This window comes from Seriola lalandi, unplaced genomic scaffold (assembly GCF_002814215.2).
Source record: "Seriola lalandi dorsalis isolate HSWRI2012SDOR001 ecotype SW California unplaced genomic scaffold, Sedor1 jcf7180002054613, whole genome shotgun sequence".
Taxonomy (NCBI): domain Eukaryota; kingdom Metazoa; phylum Chordata; class Actinopteri; order Carangiformes; family Carangidae; genus Seriola; species Seriola lalandi.
The window spans coordinates 33422-52591 of record NW_019525166.1 but is presented as its reverse complement, the minus strand read 5'-3'; the positions used below and the strand labels follow the sequence as shown (position 1 = coordinate 52591).

At 42.4% G+C, this 19170-nt stretch overlaps 1 protein-coding gene across 1 annotated transcript in view; it reads right to left on the bottom strand.

The window, feature by feature from the left end:
• Positions 1-19170, bottom strand: part of LOC111665041 (uncharacterized) — a 49359-nt gene that overhangs the window by 12117 nt on the left and 18072 nt on the right. The window contains exons 39-73 of the mRNA XM_087177602.1: positions 18804-19040; positions 18460-18644; positions 18027-18147; positions 17539-17689; positions 17186-17325; positions 16815-16961; positions 16322-16444; positions 15699-15854; positions 14390-14506; positions 14121-14282; positions 13721-13939; positions 13241-13411; positions 12760-12894; positions 11804-12019; positions 10965-11143; positions 10556-10658; positions 10254-10412; positions 9940-10102; positions 8294-8397; positions 8013-8192; positions 7698-7919; positions 7155-7334; positions 6835-7026; positions 6109-6258; positions 5895-5998; positions 4976-5178; positions 3628-3848; positions 3377-3523; positions 3113-3277; positions 2773-2924; positions 2395-2563; positions 1928-2036; positions 1344-1480; positions 1031-1156; positions 474-657 (exon numbers count right to left, since the gene is read on the bottom strand). Coding sequence (XP_087033728.1) covers positions 474-657; positions 1031-1156; positions 1344-1480; positions 1928-2036; positions 2395-2563; positions 2773-2924; positions 3113-3277; positions 3377-3523; positions 3628-3848; positions 4976-5178; positions 5895-5998; positions 6109-6258; positions 6835-7026; positions 7155-7334; positions 7698-7919; positions 8013-8192; positions 8294-8397; positions 9940-10102; positions 10254-10412; positions 10556-10658; positions 10965-11143; positions 11804-12019; positions 12760-12894; positions 13241-13411; positions 13721-13939; positions 14121-14282; positions 14390-14506; positions 15699-15854; positions 16322-16444; positions 16815-16961; positions 17186-17325; positions 17539-17689; positions 18027-18147; positions 18460-18644; positions 18804-19040 — 5629 coding nt within the window. The remainder of the gene's footprint in view (positions 1-473; positions 658-1030; positions 1157-1343; positions 1481-1927; positions 2037-2394; positions 2564-2772; positions 2925-3112; positions 3278-3376; positions 3524-3627; positions 3849-4975; positions 5179-5894; positions 5999-6108; positions 6259-6834; positions 7027-7154; positions 7335-7697; positions 7920-8012; positions 8193-8293; positions 8398-9939; positions 10103-10253; positions 10413-10555; positions 10659-10964; positions 11144-11803; positions 12020-12759; positions 12895-13240; positions 13412-13720; positions 13940-14120; positions 14283-14389; positions 14507-15698; positions 15855-16321; positions 16445-16814; positions 16962-17185; positions 17326-17538; positions 17690-18026; positions 18148-18459; positions 18645-18803; positions 19041-19170) is intronic.

The window sequence follows — 19170 nt, the reverse complement described above, 5'->3', positions numbered from 1 at the left end:
AAAATTTGCAGCATCATTGTCCATACACTAGAAAAATTCACTAGATAAAGTAACAATGTTTTTTTTTTTTTTTTAAACATTAAGCATTTGTGATGGAGATTAGGAAAAAGTTTCCTTTTTTCATACATGTACCTCTCAATTATAACTGTAGCCTGTAAGTTAAACTCAGTGCCCATTTCAGGCACATTACACCACCTCCACTCTTATCTCAGGCAAAGGTATAATAGTGTGCATACATACCGAAATTAATACAACCTAGGAAGGCAATTTGTTTTGAACTATCATTGCAAATGTAAATTCAAACCCACCAGAGAGAAGCATTTTACACTTCATTATACAGTTGGCGCAGAATGAAAAAGCAAAAAAAAAAAAAAACCTTCAGTGGAAAATAAAGTAATGTGTTTCATTTGTATATATAATCTTAGTTAATCTTTGTAATTAGTTGTGGTCTGCTGTGTGAGATGCAATGTGACAGACCTGTACTGTTACAGTGTGAACCAGGACGGCAGGGCAGGCAGTCGCCCTTGCTGCCTGCTCCAGGGGAAGCACGATAGGTGTACAGAGGACATGGTCTGGGTCCTGCCCCTCGACTGAAATTACTGCCAGACAGACCATCACAGTAATGACCAGCGGGACACAGATGAAGGACTGGATCTCCTGCAAACATACATAATGGTAAAAATTTGAGGAGAGGAAAAATGTGTCCAGATGTTTAGGACACAATACACTGTCTCCCAAGTATCAACTACTAATCCAGGCCAAAGTAAAAAAATAATAAATTTTATTATTGTCAGAGCTCTGAAACTACAGTAAAGAACAGCCTTCCTGCATGCTCCTATGTCTGACTCAAAATCTTAAACCCAACTTTTCCTTTTCATAACTTCTCAAACCAAATAATCCAGAAAAGGCCTCTACATAATTTAAACTTTATCCTACATTAGTACCCTTAAAAATTAATCACAGTAGCTACAAAAACACTTCTAACCACTCAAACATACATGCATACGAACAAGCCATTATCAGCTCATACCAGGTTTACACCAGTGCAGTTGTGGGCAGGGTAAGCAGTCCTGTAGGCTCGCACCTCCAGGGGAGCTTCTGACAGTATTCGCAGGACACAACAGAGCCGCCTCTGTGCCCTCAGGACAATAGAAACCTAGAAGAAAGAATGTGTTCAGTCTTAACAATTTATTTCAAATAGTTAAACTGACTATAAATAAGATGGAGAAAACTCATCTCAGAAGTCAAAGAATGAAAATCTGTGCATAGAGTCTGATTAGTAGATAGTTAGTAGAATATTCTTTCCCCATCAGTTTTTTTTTTTTTTTTTAAATGTATTGTACCTGGTGGACATGGTCCAGCACAGTGCATGCCCCACTGACACTGTGTCAATTTAGATATTGATCCCTGAGGGGTGAAATCTGCACTCCCAGAAACACAAATATATCCTGCAGCACACGCGCCCTGGATCCTTCCAGCCCTGAAGAAAATACACACAGAGGTTATGTACAAAACGACAAGATTCACTGCAGACTCAAAGAAACACACACAGTATAGGCCCACACACAAGAACATTTAGGAGACACTAAAATGTCTGCTTCATTAGATAAACAGAATGATAATTACATCATTTCTAACATTGTTGCCTCCTTTCTCTATCTCTATTCATTATATTCATGCATATTAAGGTGTTAATTTGGCTGTTCAGTGAACCGTGACTCCTGAACATGATATACTCCTGCATTCTGCTAATTGTGAACATAATCAAAGCAGAGATGAGTGTTTGCCTCTGAGCACGTGTCCGTATGTGTATGCATGAGCACAGGACATGCATGTGTTTTATTGTACACGTCATGTGAGTGTGAGACAAGGGCACATTTGAGCTCTACCGCATGCATGCACCGGGGGTTTGATGCATCCAGTGTACCTGCAGAACTTCCCTGAAGGGCAGGGTAAACACTCTCTCTCTTCCTGTAGTCCTCCCTGGTTTGAATGAGTGTATGTCCCATTTGGGCAAGGCTGAGGCACCATGGTGCCTGGAAAAAAAAACAAGATGCAGAAGAACCGAGACAAGATTTATTATTATTTTAAATTAAATAAATAAATTTGGAAACTTTTTAAAAACATTTTTCTCTCCAGGATGGCTCATAATGTTTAACAATAGTGAAAGGAAGAGTTCATCTTTTTGGTAAATAAGCTTATTAACTTGCTTGCTGAAAGTGCAGTGTGTTAAATGTAAAGCTACAGTCAGCAGTCTGGCACATGACGTTTGTGCTGACCACTACATTTTGTACAGATTAAACAAACGAGATATAGTGAGTTAATTTGTGAGCTGTAGAGATGCTGGTGGGCAGATTAAAATCCTCTTTGGTGAAAATTGTTCTTTAAGTGTACCTGCAGGGCAGAATGAGTGTGGTGGGCAGGGCCATGGCTCCCCCACTATGGCCTCCTCACAGTAGAATCCAGGTCGGCAGGGGATACAGCTATTTGAGCCTGGGTTCGGTTGGTACTCTCCTGTGGGACAAGGCAAGGCCAGGGCAGAGCCTTCTGGACAGTAGTGGCCCTAGAAAAATATCCAAATGACAAAGGCGCATCTGAGGGGTGGCACTCAATGCAGCAGTACATTAATATTAAGCAATGTGATACAAGCTCTTCTCTGAGGGATAGTGTTAACAATAAGAACAATGGCTAAGGGAAGGACAGGGAAAGGAATTTAATGGTAGAGAAGGAATACAGAGAGAAAAAGACTAAGAGCGTATGAATAATATTTACCTTGGGACAGAGGAAGACATAGGGAGTGGTTGAAGAGAAGTCAAAAGGGCAGTAGAAACCAGCAGCACAGGGGCCACTGGGGTTGGCCAGTCCCTCAGTGGAACAGTAGTGACCTGCAGGACAGGCAGAGCAGCTCTCGATGGACGCACCTCCTATAACCGGAGTACAACAGATACCAGATCAGACAATCAGAGATCCCATTAGGACGTCTTTCAAATGCAAATGCGAGCATCTAACTAAAGATATGAAGTGGAAAACAAATGATTCAACTCATTACACAATGGTTTGACTCTAACACAGGAAAATGCTATTTCATGATGAGTGTAAACAGTTGGTGTACCAGTGGTCTTGCGAATACTGCCAAGAGGGCATTGAACTGGGGTGAGGCACCCCGCTGGACAGTAGTGGCCCACAGGGCAAGGGCCATTCCTGGGGAAGTTGTCAGAGTAATGCGGTGTTGGTCCCATGGCCCCACCTTGGCAGAAATAACCCTCCAAACAAGACCCTAGACAAAACACCATCAGCTTGGTTACCTATTACTAAATTGTGTAACCAGCATAAGGGTGTGTTTATTTTGCTAAACGGCATCTGTGTGTCTGATCACCTTGTGGCACTGAGGCTCCATATGAACCACAGTAGACTCCAGAGGGACAGGGCGTGCAGGCAGAGAGAGAGTGGGCTCCATTCTGGTTGTTGAAAGTCCCTAAAGGGCAGGGTTGAGGCAGGGCTGTCCCAGAAGGACAAAAATGACCTACAAAAAGCAAATTCCATCAATGACTGTGTCGCTGTTGCATGTAAAAAGGCTAATGACATGATTTATACTGAACACTGAAGGCTTGTTTTCACCATGCTCACCAGCTGGGCAGATAGAGGGCTCTTGAGTGGCTGAGAAGGAACACATTGTCCCTTTGGGGCATATTATGCAGCGGGCTGCTCCAGGGGCGGGACTGTAAGTGCCAGGCTCACAGGGCATCTCACTTGCTGAGCCAACAGGACAGCTATGGCCAGCGGGGCAGAGGTAGCCATGGGAACCATCTGACGGGGTGGGACTTGAGCTACCACCCAGGCACACATACCTGTAGGCATAAACAGGGAAAACAAACTTCATATCACAAATATTGCCACAAGCTCTCATTAGCGAGTCTCAACAATCACTCAGCGAGAATTCATTTTAGAAAAACACAGCTGTGAAAGTCTTGAAAATAGTTGTCAGTAAAGGCAATAGTAAACCAGTCTTTCTAAGCAGAGCACACCTCTTCAGTTTTGCTCCATAAAATTTCATTTTGTTAACCATTTTCAATGGTTAACAATCCAGTAATTAATCCATAATCAACACTGAAAGTAGTACATCTGAACTCCAAGCAGTCAGCACAGTCAATTTAAAAACACCACATACTGTTTAATGCTAATGCACTGACCATTATACGTAGGGTTATAAATCATACATATTCAGTTCTGCTCATTCAGAATTAATCACAATCAGCTGCTAAGTATAGCGTGTTTCCAAAGAAAAAAGATCAATACGTTTTAAAAACTGGGAGCAATTAATGTCAGACAGAACAAAACCACAGGTTTTTTATGGCTAAATGTCTTTGAATTGCACTGAATTTTAATTCTATTACCTCAAAGTGAAACTCTTCTCAGCTCTTACTTACAGCTTATAAAACAGAATAGAAAAAAATGCTTTGGCAGACACAATGAAGTGCTAAAGATACTTTTAAGTGGGTTTTATAGCAGAGAATATTTGCAACCAAATGCAACACTTTGCAGAGTGTGGATCTTGTGCCTCTGAAGACACCTGTTCTCTCTCATGCTGAAACTCAGACATCTGCTGTCCTCAGTTATCTGTCTGATTTTGACATTTTCACACATACTGCCTTCCCTTGGATTTCTAAACAAACCCCATATCCTGCTGACATCTTGGTTGGTCCCTTTAATCCAGGTATAAATCCCACACATAAATCCAAAAATACTTTCAATGAATAAAGGTGAGAAAAAGTTTGCATTAGACATATGGGAGAGACTGAAAGAGCGAGGGAAAGACGGGTTTAATTTCTTGACCACTTTCTCTTCAAGTCAGATGTAAACAGTCAAGTGAGTAATATGAATAATACCCACTACGGACCAAAAAGAACTGTATGCGCATCCAAACTCTCTATAGGAAGATTTGAAACTGAAAAAGCAGAAGAGCAGAAGTGTTTACCCGGCATGACATGGGAAAGCATCTGAAAACTCCGCCATTGCAGGCTTGTCACAAAACAGTCCAGGCGGGCAGAGTGGGCATTCACCAACTCCATTCAGTCCTCGGGAGATGGAAAGAGAGCCTGTGGGGCAGGGGAGTGGATAGCCAGTACCTGTGGGGCAGTAGTGGCCAGAAGGGCAGAGATGGCTTCCACTAGAATTCCCCTGAGAAAAAGGGAAAAGGTAAAGACATGATAAAACTAAGGCATTCAAAATCATGAAACACTGGCATGACATTTTTTATTGATAATACCCATTTTAATTTTCAAGTCTAATAAAGCCATGAGATCTCTAGAGGCTGAAATACAAAAGTGCCCATGTGAATGTGTTCAGCAGTATTGCAATATTCCTATTTGATTATGCAATATCATGTGTGAAGTTGACATTGTGCCCCGTAGGGAATAATGAGGAAAGCTTATGGAGTGACAAAATGGGGGAGCAGAAATTTTTAAGTAAAGTGTTAAGTGAAATTCATGGTAAAGTCAGAGTAAGATTCTACTATTTCTTGTGTACCAGTGGAAATTTAGTGGTAGCACTAGAGGAAACACAATTCATCATCAAGGCACCATCAGTAAGCAAAGCAAATATGCTGGAAATGTGGTCATTTTTTAATATCTATTGTCAAAGTTTACATTACATGTGATGGTGCCATCGGAGGAATCATCAAATAAGAAAAGGGTCATCCCTGGGTGTAAAAACAGTGTCCGTAGTTTTTTTTTTTTGAACAACTTACCAATCATATTTTGCTAGTTCATACAGACATTTTGATACAGTGGTGAAATTTGATGAAACATTGAAATGTCCAAAATACAGAGATATAATTCACTGAGCTGACCAACATCAACAGGTTATGCACCTAAAGAGGCAACAGAGAACAACACCTGATACTCAGTAGAGTTCGGGCTGGTTGATCCAGCAGGACAGTAGTATCCTGCTTCACAGAGTCCTGTGGGCTGGGACAGACCAGACTGAGAGCAGAACATTCCTGTAAGAAAAACCAACAAAATAAAGCCATCATCACAACGATTGTTTTTTAGATGTAATTAGGGTTTAGGTTATGATGACACAGAACAAAACACTGATCCTTTTTCATACCAGCAGGGCAGGACAGACAGGCTTCAGGAACGGAGGCTCCAAGCTGGGTCTGCACAGTGCCAGGGGGGCAAGGAAACTCTAGTCCTAGAGTCAGTCCTGGAGGACAGTAGTATCCAAAGGGACACAGTGCAGGCTGTACAGTACCTTCAACTGAGCCACACCAAGATGATTAATAAGCAGGAGTGATATCTGATGACACCAATGAAATGAACAGCTTCTTTTTTTTTTTTTTCAACTTTTGAGTGTCCAATGTCTTTGAAAAGATACAGCAGCATGATTAAATACATTGTCTCTTTGACACTGTAAAATTAGTTGTCAGTTAGATTAGCAGAGATAAAGAGAGGTGTGACTTCCACTAGCCATCCCCATTTTACCTCAAGATGTATCAGCTCTGCTTCAATTAGTAAAACCTTCCCAGAATGACTTCGGACAATCCCCACAGAATGGGTGTGAATTTGTTGCTTTCATTAAACAGAGAAGGCCTGTGAATATTCAGTAGCTAGCTAGCAACATGTCCATGATCACTGTGTCCCTTATTAAAAATAACTCATTAAAAACATGTCCTCTAGCTGTACTGCATGCTAATCTATTGTGACTACTGATAATGAATTGCAATATCTAGTCCCCAGTGTATGGATCCCCAGATCATTGTTGAATCTTGAATGAAGAAAATAACTCTTGCTGTTCTTGCTGAAGAAAAACTCTAGGACAATCCATTCTTCCCACCTTGACAGTAGAACCCAGGGGTGCAGGTGGTGCAGTTGTCCTGGTGTGTGTTTCCTGTTGCAGAGCTAAATGTGCCTGCAGGACAAGGCATGGGGACTGGTGTTCCACTGGAGCAGAAGAAACCAGCTGGGCACAGAGCTTGATCTGCCCTGCTAGAGCCCGATGTGCAATAAAACCCTGCCCAGCAATCACCTGGAGCACAACAGGGAAAACAAATGGAAAACATCATCTTTAAAAGTCATCGAACTGGCATAAATTGCATTCACACAAATATTAAATCTTATCATCAAAGGACTTTTGCTGTGTATTTTTCCATCTACCAGCTCGTTGCCCCTGTTGGCAGAAAATCCCTGGTGGACAGAGAGATCCAGTTGTGTTGTCAGTCGGGTTCGGCACCGTGGCACCCTTCAGACAAAGAAACCCAGCGGCACATGATCCTGAGGGCTCAACCAAACCTTCAGACCCACAGAACTGACCGGCTGGACACACTAGACACTCCCCTGCAAACACAGATTGACAGCTTTGACTCCAGTGCTGAAAGCAAAACAAGCTTCCTGCCAGGTGCCATCAATCAACGCGACTGAGACGGTTGCACACTGCTGTGCGTCAGTGTCCTGAAGCAAGCGAAATTAAGGAAGATCTTTTCGAGAAAAACAAAAATTTGTTTCGCAAGAATGATTCAGTTTTGAATAGTTGACTGAGGTCCTCAAGAGTTACAACTCACAGAATCGGCCTTAACAACTCCTGTACTCTCTTAATTGGTTTTCAAATTGTATTTCTTTCAAACACGAGCTTAGCCAGTCAATAGTGAAAGATAATTCCATTTGCTTTTTTTTTTTCCGCAAAGGTTCTGGGTTTTTTACCTATGGTGGTGAGACCCTGGCTGGGGCTGTAGGTGCCTTTAGGGCAGGGGAGAGGCTGACTGTCTGGACTCTCCCTGGGACAGATGTAACCAGCTGGGCATGGCAGAGGGCTGGAGACTCCAATGGAGCTGCCCCTGGTGGGGCTGGGACTCAGGAAGTGGCAGTGAAACCCAGCAGGACAGGGATTACACTCTTTCTGGCCTGATAAATCCTGGAACCAGCCTGGCAAAGACATTCAAACAGTGAGGACATCTTCAGAGAGGCAGAGGGAATTTGTACTAAAGAAAAGTCAGTTTTGTATAACTTCTTGTTTACCAAGAGGGCATGGTTTGCAGTCATCTTTGGCTTTTCCTCTGGTCTCATTTTGGTAAGAGCCAGCTGGACAGGGTGAGGGTACACTGCTGCCCTCTGCGCAGTAATGGCCTGCTGGACAAACACTTCCAGATACACTTGACATTGGAGTAGCAGTCTGGGATCCTTCTAGACAGTAGAAACCTGGAGAAAAACGCTTTCTGTAAAATGCTTGCAAAACTACTCATTCATATCAAGCAGGGTGAGGCATCACAAAAACACAACTAAATTATTTTATTTCTTACCTGGCAGGCAGGGTCCAGAGACCGCAGAGAGGCCGGTCCCTGAACAGTAGAAGCCAGGACTACAGCTACGACACTGGGACTCATGCACAAGCCCACTTTGCTCGCTGTCAAAACATGTGAACATTTTTTTAGCAATAACTGCAAACCACAGCAGTAGTCAAGTGATTTCATGTCATTTGGATAATATTTGCTCAGTATTACATCACGGAGAGCATTTCATGCCAAAACCTTAAATAATTTCAAAAGATAATATTATATCCCGAGTCATCGCACATTTTGAATTGCACTAACAAAGCATTAAAGCAAAAATGGATCGTTACCTGCATGAATTTCTGTGGATTTGATTACATCTTAAATATACTAATATACTTTACAAATATTCCTTCTAGTTACAGAGAACAATGTTTAGACAGGAAGTAGTATAGTGCTGTAGGTTTAGTTCAAATCCTACTATCTCCTGTGAATATTATAGATGATGGTAATTAGAGATATAAAGCAGGTGTTAGTCAAATTAATATAACTTATACAGTCACAGAGCACTTTATTAGGAACACATGTATACCTGCTCATTCATGCATTCATTCAAGCAGCCAGCCATGAGGCAGCAGTGCAGTGATCTCAGTGACTTTGAATATGGTATGATTGTTGGTGCAGGAGGAGCTGATTTGAGTATTTCTGACACTGCTGATCTTCTGAGATTTTGAAATACAATAGTTTCCGGAGTTTTCAGTCAGAATGGTGTGAAAAACAAATAACATCCGGTGAGCAGCAGTTCTGCAGATGGAAACACCTTGTTGATGGGAGAGGTCAGAGAAGAATGTGGAGACTGGTTGGAAATGATAGAAAGGCTACAGTACTTCAGATATCTACTCTTTACAACTCTGGTGAGCAGAAAAGTTTCTCACAATGAAAACAACACGTTGAACCTGGTGGATGAGCTACAAAAGCACATGACCACGTCAGGTTCCACTCCTGTCAGCCAAGAACAGAAAACAGAAGCTGCAGAGGACACAGACTCACCAAAACTAGACAGTTGAAGACTGGAAAAAAATGTAGCCTGGCCTGATGAATCTGGATTTCTGCTGAGGCAGCAGATGGTAGAATCAGAATTTGGCATCAACAACATAAATCCATGGGCCTGATCAGCCTTGTGTCAACAGGCCAGGTGGTGGAATATTTTCCTGTCACACTTTGGGCTCTTTTATACCAGTCAATCATGGGTTGAATGAAACAGCTGATCTGAATACTGTTGTTGAGTATGTACATCCCTTTATGGACACAATGTACCGTATTCTAATGGCCATGCTATAAAATGCTTTAAATCAAATCATGAACATGACAGTGAGTTAAGTGGACTTCAGTGGTCTCCCCAGTCACCAGATCTGAATCCAGTAGAACACCTCTGCGATGTGGTAGAACAGGAGATAGATAACGTGAATGTGCAGCTGACGGATCTGCAGAAATGATGTGATGCAATCGTGTAGACATGGAGCAGAATGTCAGAGGAATGTTTCCAACAACTGGCAAAGCAATGAGGCTGTTTTGAGAGAGAAAGGAGGTTCTGCCCAGTATCAGTATGGTGTTCCTGATAACGTGCTCGACAAGTGTATATAGTAGAGTATATAGACGTATTGCAGGATATGCACCTGAATGTTCCTTTTGGGCATGGTTTTGGTACAGAGGTCCCCACAGTGCAGTAGAAACCAGAAGGGCATGGGAATCCAGTCAATGCATCTGATGGTGAAAGTTCAGAGGCTCTCCCAACACATACGAACCCTGCAGCACATGGCCCACTGGGGAAAGTCCTCCCTTTAAACATATCATACAAGCAAGGTTTTTATCACCCTTATACCAGTGCAGCTATTTACTTCTGACTGTTTCTGGAATAAACTGCAGCTGTCTGCAAGATAGATATCTGTGAGAGATACATAACAAGCAACTGATAGGGGTTGCACCGTACCTGTTCCTTTACAGTACATGCCAGGGTCACACAGTAAACACTGCCATTCCTCAATGAGTCCTGACATGTTTCCATAGGTCCCCGATGGACAAGGATTTTGATTTGCTGATCCGCTGGGACAATAAAATCCTCTCTCACAGAGAAGAGGAAGGGTCATTCCTGATGTGTAGAAAAAGAATTCAAAAAGAAATTTAAATTTATTAGAAAACTGATCATGATTTAAAGGTTGATAAACATTTATGTTCAGAGCAGCAAAGTTCAATGCTGCTAAATTCAGCAATCTGTCCACCCATTAGCTTTACCTTGATTTTGACAATAGTAACCAGCAGGGCATGTCTCACAGCTGCCCTGGCCTTGTCTGAGCTGATAGCTGCCTGGAAGGCAGACTTCCTGTCTGGCACTGCCCTGAAGGAAACATTAAATAAGTTTTATTAGACTCTATGTCTAGGCAATAACATGCATCACCAGGAATAATCATGGTGCAACAATAACAGTGGAGATAGACAGACACAGCATAGGAAGAAGACTGAGGCAGTCAAGAAAAATAGGAAGAAAAAATTGATTGACTTAGCGTGTGTAGTATGCAGCAATGCATTTGTCATGACAGAATAAAAATCACATCTGAAGAGGAGGACTCATGCAGAGACATCACATACAGTATTCAGCAATGATGACTGACGGTAGCTTGAAGACTAATACTGGATGGCTGACCTTCTCACAATAATGTCCCACTGAGCAGACATGTTGTTTTGGTCTCTCAGAGCTCTGTCCCCCAGGACAGTAATAGCCCTCTGCACACTGACCACTTGGCTCAGCTCTGCCTCTCTGGTGGCAGTAGTGACCTGGAGGACACAGCTGGCAAGCCTCGACCGTAGCTCCACCGAGGGAACCTGATGGGAAGCACGCAGCGCGCATATTGATGGAAATGAATTCATGAAAAGTTCTGAAATTGAAATCTGAAATCTACACTTCCATTCGTACACAGTGTTTGATGACTTGCAAATAAAATAAAAAAAAAAACACATTGTAAGTTCAGATAATGAAAGCATTAAAAAAGATAACAATGTTAATTCGATGCAAAGTACATACCTATTCCCCCATCAGTTTCTAATTCATACCCACACAAAGGAGCTACAGCACATTTTAATAGGATTCTAGTTGTCCGCCGCGAGACAAGAATACAATTACACGATTAAACCATTTTGTGACTGAAATTATTCATGGGCACCCAAAGGGAAAGAAAAAGGGTTCAATGGAATTTCATGTTTCTCCACATCACTGAACTGCAAAGATAGACAGCAGTTCATGTAAGGATATTAGTAGGAGAAACTGACAATGTGTACAACAAAGGGGATTAAGTGTTGTATTTCTCAGTTTAGCATTGTGTCGGAGTACTCATTCATAATTAATTCATGACCGAAAAAAGGCAGGGAATTACAGACCTGTCTCTTTTCAAAAGGATATGGCACATGTTTTCTTTTATTTATTAAACAGTTCATGCAAAAATTTAAATAAAATAAATGAGATTAGATAAATCTAATCTATCTCACTTCTTATGGTTCCACGAGGGCAGGGCAGAGGAAGAGGAGTTCCAAGGGGGCAGTAGTGTCCTGTGGGGCAAGAGGTGGAATGGGGGTCTAAAGAGCCTTTTGGGCAGTAATATCCTGCAGCACAGGGTCCTCCCGGAGCTTCTAGACCCGTCTGGTTACAGTAAAAGCCAGCCTCACAGGGCTGAGGGTAGGCAGAGCCCAAGGGACAATAGAAACCTGAAAAATAGCCACAAAACAGTATCACAAACAAATCAACTTCAGCAAGACCAATAGTCCAGTTGTTCTTATTCACACATTCCCTCTAGAGATAGAGGATTTTGTCACACCCTGAACTTTTCATTCCCACAATCTTATATTCTGCTTCTATTCACAGTTCACTCACCAGATTTTTCTTTTTCCATTTAGCAGGGGGGAGTAATTACTTTCTTGAGAGAATTTAAAACTGTGCCTTGCTGATCTAACATCAACTTTTATTTCAGTGTTTTGCCGTTTTATGTGCATCACCACACAACTATCTCCAACTCCAGCACTCAGGCCTTTAGGTCTTTAAATAGTGGAATTCGACCTTCAAGAGTGAGGAGGGCCATTTGCATAACCATTAGCATCTATCTTATGCTGCCCTCACTGAATTACTGAACCATTAAGATAATTCCATGATGGAGTGTAATTGACAAAGCCTTTTCTGTAATGCTTGACTTGTTTATAACCATAAAAGGAAAGAAATTAGGCTCCAAACCAAAGAGTGGTTCAAATAAAACCATGATGAAATGGCATCAAAGCTGGAATACGCCATATACACTGGAGACACACACACACTAGATGAAATCAGTCATACGTCACAGCAATTACAGTAAGTGGGACTCCCATGTCACGAGCAAGGAAGATAACGTGTGTGCCTGAGGGGACGAACAAAGTATCACATCAAGTGCACAAGTTCGCTGTGAGGATTTACCCACCCCTAGGGCATATATCTCCTCTGTAGGTGGAACATGCATAATGTGGACTCTTGAGACATGGCGGTGAGTGAGTCACAATATGGTCTGAATCTGCCTGTGGCGCCGTTACCACTTCGATCTTCCAAGCATCTTTCCCTATAATAGAACATGGCAGATAAAAGCATGAAAGATGTCTGAGTTAATATCTTTGTCTGGCAGACAGGAAACCAAGGAGGAGCCACTCTTCTCTTTCAGCATGCTGATTGAACAGTTTTGACTGTAAAGGGAACAACATCTTTGTACAATGTAACACTGTAAGGCAATGATTAATTGCCAAATACTTTAGGGGCAGGCCTAACTGAAAAGCCGCAGCTTTGAAGGACATTTATCACGACACATAAGGCTCTGTATTCTTGTTGAACAGTCTGAAGAAAATAATGAACTGCCCCTTCATAGAAAGCATTTACTGTGTTATTACAAACTGAAGAAAGCCATGTTTTACCAGAATTACTGGAGTTACTGAAGCAGGACAGATTTCGCATCCAGAAGGCGGCGTCTGTCTTCGCAGTATAAATATCCAGTATTTCATGAAGACAGCTGAACAAAGAGGAGTTGGCACGAGGTGTGGGGCTATCTGCACCTCCAGAACAGAAGAAACCTGCAAAGCACAGACCTGCCACAGGGAGGTATTATAGGGGGATTGCAAGAATGGATCTATATTTCATTGTGTGTGAGCTTAGCCTGATAACCAGACTAAACAGTCATTTAGTTTCACTATATCATTTAATATTTGAGTCTGTGTGGAAAAAAAAAATCACAGATTTGAGCAGCGATTCAAAGGTCTGAGCCAATGCTTTCTCACAGTTTACAGCTGAAACATGAAACCTTGTGGATTTTACACAGTTGTGCCCTATACACTCGTTTAAATTGCTTAATGAGTGTGACTGTCATTGACTAATGGAAACCTGGTGAAATCTCCCACCTGTCGGCTGCGAGGCTCCTGGACTAAGGCAGTATCTCCCTGGGGGGCAACGGCGGCAGTGAGAGGGGGAGGAAGCTCCAGGCTCTGGGAGGAAGCTGCCAACAGGACAGGGTTTTGGTGACCCACTACCCTGAGGACAATAGTGTCCCACGGGACAAACATCTCCATAAGGCTGGGAGACAGGAGAAGGCTCAGTGGACCCCAGGGAACAAAAATGTCCTGTGGTAGACAACGCAGTTAGACATCTCACTGAGAACACTACAATAATTACAATGTAGGATAAGTGAACTGTGTGATTCAGGGGAAACTGTGGCTTAATACAGTAAAAGGAAAAGACACTCTTATACTGTAGCTCAATTCTGACATTGTTTTCTAGGGTGAATTACTGGACTGTCAAAACCTGGGATACAGAGTCCAGATGGCTCTGTCAGAGCACTGCTGTTACAGAAGGTGCCAGGGGGGCAGGGGGAGCAGTCACTGAGGGACGTCCTGCCAGTTGACGGACTGACATGGCCCGTCGGACACGGAGATGGCACAGATGAACCCTCCATACAGTAGAAACCTGGGCAGGGTGTGTGTCTCACTTAATATGAACCTTCAGGTCACTTTTGTTTCTTTGTCTGTTTATTGTCTACAAATGTGAGGACACAAGTGTTTTTCTTTAATTACCTGGTGGGCAGGTGTTGCAAGTTGACTGTCCAGATGAATACTGAAAAGTGCCAGAGCTACAGATGGCCGGCTGAGCACTACCATGTGGGCACGCATGGCCAGGTGGGCACTGACATCCTGTGACACAGTCAGATAAAGAAAAGTTAAGACTTTCATCTGGTTCCTCCTTGTTTAAAATAAAACAGGAACATACTTATAAAATAAAGTACTGATATGATTTATCCTACATACACCAAGGTGAACATTATTCATGGAAAAAAAGGATAGCTGGTTTATTTCATCATGCCCAATGTGGTACCATGGAAACAAAGCAATGAAGAAGACAGTGACTCTGAGCAGTATTCGCCCTGTATGAAAATCCTGTGCGAGGCAAGGAGAAGAGAAAGCAGGCTCAGCAGCAGGTGCCCTGACTCTGACAGCAACGAGATGGAGACTATTTATAGGTTCTGGGTCATTTCATGCTCAAATTAGCAAAATGTCTTCTCAATAAAAGGCGAAGAGGGGATGAGGACGCCTTTCAAAGAATCTCAAGGTGTGCATGTAATATTAGAGGAGGAGGAAAGCTCATCTGAGGCATAAAATTGCCTCCATGGTACATGCAGAGTTAGGTTAGGCAAGTAATGGATGAGTTCTGCTTCACACTCACACCACCAGTTACAGCACCAGTTACTACACTAGTTACAGAACAACCACATTGAATGGGAAGACAAATATAACTCAAACACCTCATGGAAAAGAACATAGTTGCAAAGTAACATATTACAGTTCCATCCTGGAAAGGCTTACATGCCAGTAGGTAAACTGCAAAATTATCAAATGTGTTAAAGAAAATTTTAAGTTCTGATGAAACTGACCAAAAGTGATAAGGCTGTCCAATGAAAACCATATGTAGTAGTATAGTTTTTCATGTAAACTTGAGGATTATATGTTCTTTTATGGGTTGAGAAAATTTTCCTGCCTCTTAAATTAAATTATCAGAAAATTCAGCTGTTTGTTTTTGTGTTTATAAACTGTAATTTGCTTTACTTCGTTGTACATCATACAGTATCTTTTCCATTCCCTTTGAGTGAAAAAAGTTCAATATCATTCATATGAAAAGTTGCACTACTGTACAAGCTTTTACAGTGGGTGAAGTAGGAAAAGTTTGGTCTTCTAAACCAGCTTCATCATGTGAGCATATTTTAGCCAATTTGATGGCCTATTTGAAAGCAGACTTACTATATGTGGATCAGACACTGTGTAATAAAAGAAGAAGTACAAAGACTGCCGTGGTTAACCCTGAGCTGACCCCTGATGATGTGTACTGTACCTGGCTGATGTCCAGACATTGATCCTGGTGGACAGAACCACCCCGGGGGACAGAGGAGGTCAGCAGAGATCTGAGCCCACGAGGGGCAGTAAAAACCCGGGTAACAAGCAACACAGTCAGCCACAGACTCAGCTGCAGACTTCCCCAAGAAAGTACCTATATGTAGGACACAAATTATCATGTGAATAAAAATAATTTCCATTCATTTCTTTATCTCCTTCACACACACACACACACACACACACACACACACACACACACACACAAACACACACACACACACAGAGAGAGAGAGAAAGAGAAATTAAATAACATGGCATAATTCACTTGGTTAAGTAGCCAGCTGACCATTATGACAGTTTTATTGGACTACCATTAGGTTTTACAACCTCCTCTGAAGTTCTGGATACATTAAGTCATTATACTGTACCTCTGGGGGCTTTATGGGATTGTACACTTCGTTTGGAAAAAGTGTAATAAAAAGCAAGAGGTCAAACACATTCCTCTTTCAGGGAAATGACAGTGGAGTTCATACTTCTGTTGAACAACACATTCATGATACAGAAAAACAGGAATAATTTCCACCTCTTTCAGGGCTCTGTCTGCATATATTGGGTTTCTACCTGGAGGACAGGGGCTCGGCTTTGCACTCGCTCTAGGACAATAGTAGCCTGCAGGACACACATCACCATGGAATTGACCCAGGTTTGAATCACCAGGACGTGGGGATGGAGACGTGGTATCTCCTGCAACTGAGACAATAGACCTTTATTGGATGTCATTACTCATTAGGTTAGTGAGTGAACTAAAATGCCAGAGCCAATTCCTGTAATGCGAGGACAAAAGAAAGAAAATACTACTAGGAGAAAGCGATGGGGAGTGGTAAATGTTCAGTGGAGACCTCCGCAGCACTGTGGTATCAAAGGCCAGGGAAATATTAAATAAAAACCGAAGTGCAGTGGTAGAAAAATGTGCACAGCACAGTATTTTTCAAGCTTGTGTCAGATGACCCTTGTTTTTTTCATACTAGAAATACCATTTCTAAAATAAGCAGCTTTGTATATTGCCAAACATTTATTAATACTACATGAAGGGCGAGGAGAAGCAGCCTGTTACCTGTGATATTACCCCAAGGTGTGGCCACTCTGGATCCTTCTGTGCAGTAGAAGCCAGGGTCACAGGGCCCAGATGGGGCGGAGAGGCCAACCTTGGTGCAGTAATGACCAGGCATACAGGGCTGACATACTTCTATTGAAATTGCCCCTGATAAACCAAGAATACAGCTCATATATCTGACCTGACAGGATAAACTGGAAATAAAACATGGTATGAATTACTGCAAAGCAAAATATTTCCACTTGACTTATTTTAAGTATTTGCTTTTTGATAGAAAGGTAGAGCTTTCTTTCATTACAAAATGTACACTTAACACCATCAATAACTTCAAATGTCACAAACAGTGTATCTAACTAAGTGTTATATGTCACCATCTATCGAGCTGAAGGTGCCTGCAGGGCAGGGAACCATATAGCTGGTACCCTGGGGGCAGTAGGACCCTGCAGAACAGCGGCCTCCTGTTGGGCCCTCCTCTGGCTGGGCAGAAACAGAACCATGGATACAGAGGTAACTGGGGGCAGCGAGATGATGAGAACAGAGGTGATTGGGAGGGGGGATGTGGGATGAAGGAAGTGATAGATGAGAAAGACAGAGGGAGAGACAGAGCATAAGGACAGTTTCATTATAGACAATAGAGACAGCATTAAACACAAACAGGATGTCATATCTTTCATAGTCTGTCTCTGAACATGATGAAGTGTGTGTTCATTTTGCCTCCGTTTACCCAGGAGAGCAGATCCCAGTGGGGGCAGCCAGTCCCGAGGAACTGCAATATCTCCCAGGAGGACAGAGCACACAGCCCGACTTATTGGACAACCCCATCTGCGTGCTGAAGGCACCAGCTGGGCATGGGAATGCAACACCAGACTGCGTTCCTGTAGATGAATAGCATATAATATCTACAGATGGTCCTGAACTAAACATCACAGGACAGTTTGTGATGACCATCCTTATCTTGATTATGTTCTGTAATGGCCATTTGCATAATTAGAAAGCCATTTACTGTTACAGCCACTTGTTTGGGACTACACACAAAACAAGAGCAATACTCAACAGCCCTTTGCATGCAATAAAGCACATTGTTAATTAATTAATCTCCCTCAGCCTGCAGCATGACTTGTGTCCTACATATATTTATATCCGATGACATGATATGATAACATTGCAGATTTGTCATGATTGTGTTAGAATAGCTGCACTATTGTATCCTACCTGGTGGGCAATAGTGTCCTTTAGGACACAGCATGGGAGTGTGAGTCCCAGACACATGCCCAGTGTCAGTATCCACTGAGCCAGCACAGTAAAATCCTGCTGGACATTTAACACACTCTGCCTGTGGAGGGGCAAATTACACACATCATTTTTTCTACACAGGACAAATACAAATCATGACCACAGATATTCACTGATTAACAGATTAACATTTTAGATGCTTGTGTTGGACATGGCAAAAGCTAAACTATAAACTGTTTACATCATCTTTTATAGGACATACAGATAGTTATAGAGTAAATTATTTATACATTTTTTTTAGTCCAGTCTATCAGGCCAAATACTGTGTAAGACAATATATAAAATGGTAGGTGCACATTGCATTTGGGACTATAGAATATATGAGAATAGAGTATTCTACTTTCTTCCCCACCTGTCCTGATAAGTCCTGGTAGGTCCCTGACAAGCAGGATACCTGCCTATCAGATCCAGGTGGGCACATGTGTCCAGGTGAGCAGGGTATAGCCTGCAGGCTGGTGTTTTCTCTATGTGGACAGTAGGAGCCAGCTGGACAGATAAGAGAAGGGAAAGAGAGCCCTCTGGTGACACACAGGAAACCTACAAAACAAAAGCAATGCTGTTAATCAGTCACAGACATTGTGTGACAGGATTATCCCTTGGTAAATCGAGTTATGTAATTGAATCTTTATCTTCTGACTGATAAAAGACACATACTTAAACACTAATGTATACAATATGTGATAAATTAATACCAACCTGGGGGACAAGGCAGGCAGTCGGAGAGATGACTGTTCCTGGTTTTGTTGCTATAATGTCCTGTGGGACAGGGCAGTGGTGCTGAGGAGCCCTGGGGACAGTAATGACCTTGAGGACATCTGTCACCTGTCATCCCTCCATCCTCTGGTGTGGGTGACCAGGCCCCAGAGAGGCAGTAGTACCCAGCACCACACTGGCCTGATGCAACCCCCTTCCCAGGGGACGCACAGAAGGAGCCTGGCTTGAGAGAGAGAGAGAAAAAAAAGGAGTGAAATTGGGTAAAATTGAAAATTACTGTGCAAAACAGAGCATGTAGAAAAAGCAGCACATTGTACACTGTATGAAGTCCAGGTGAAATTTTCCTGAT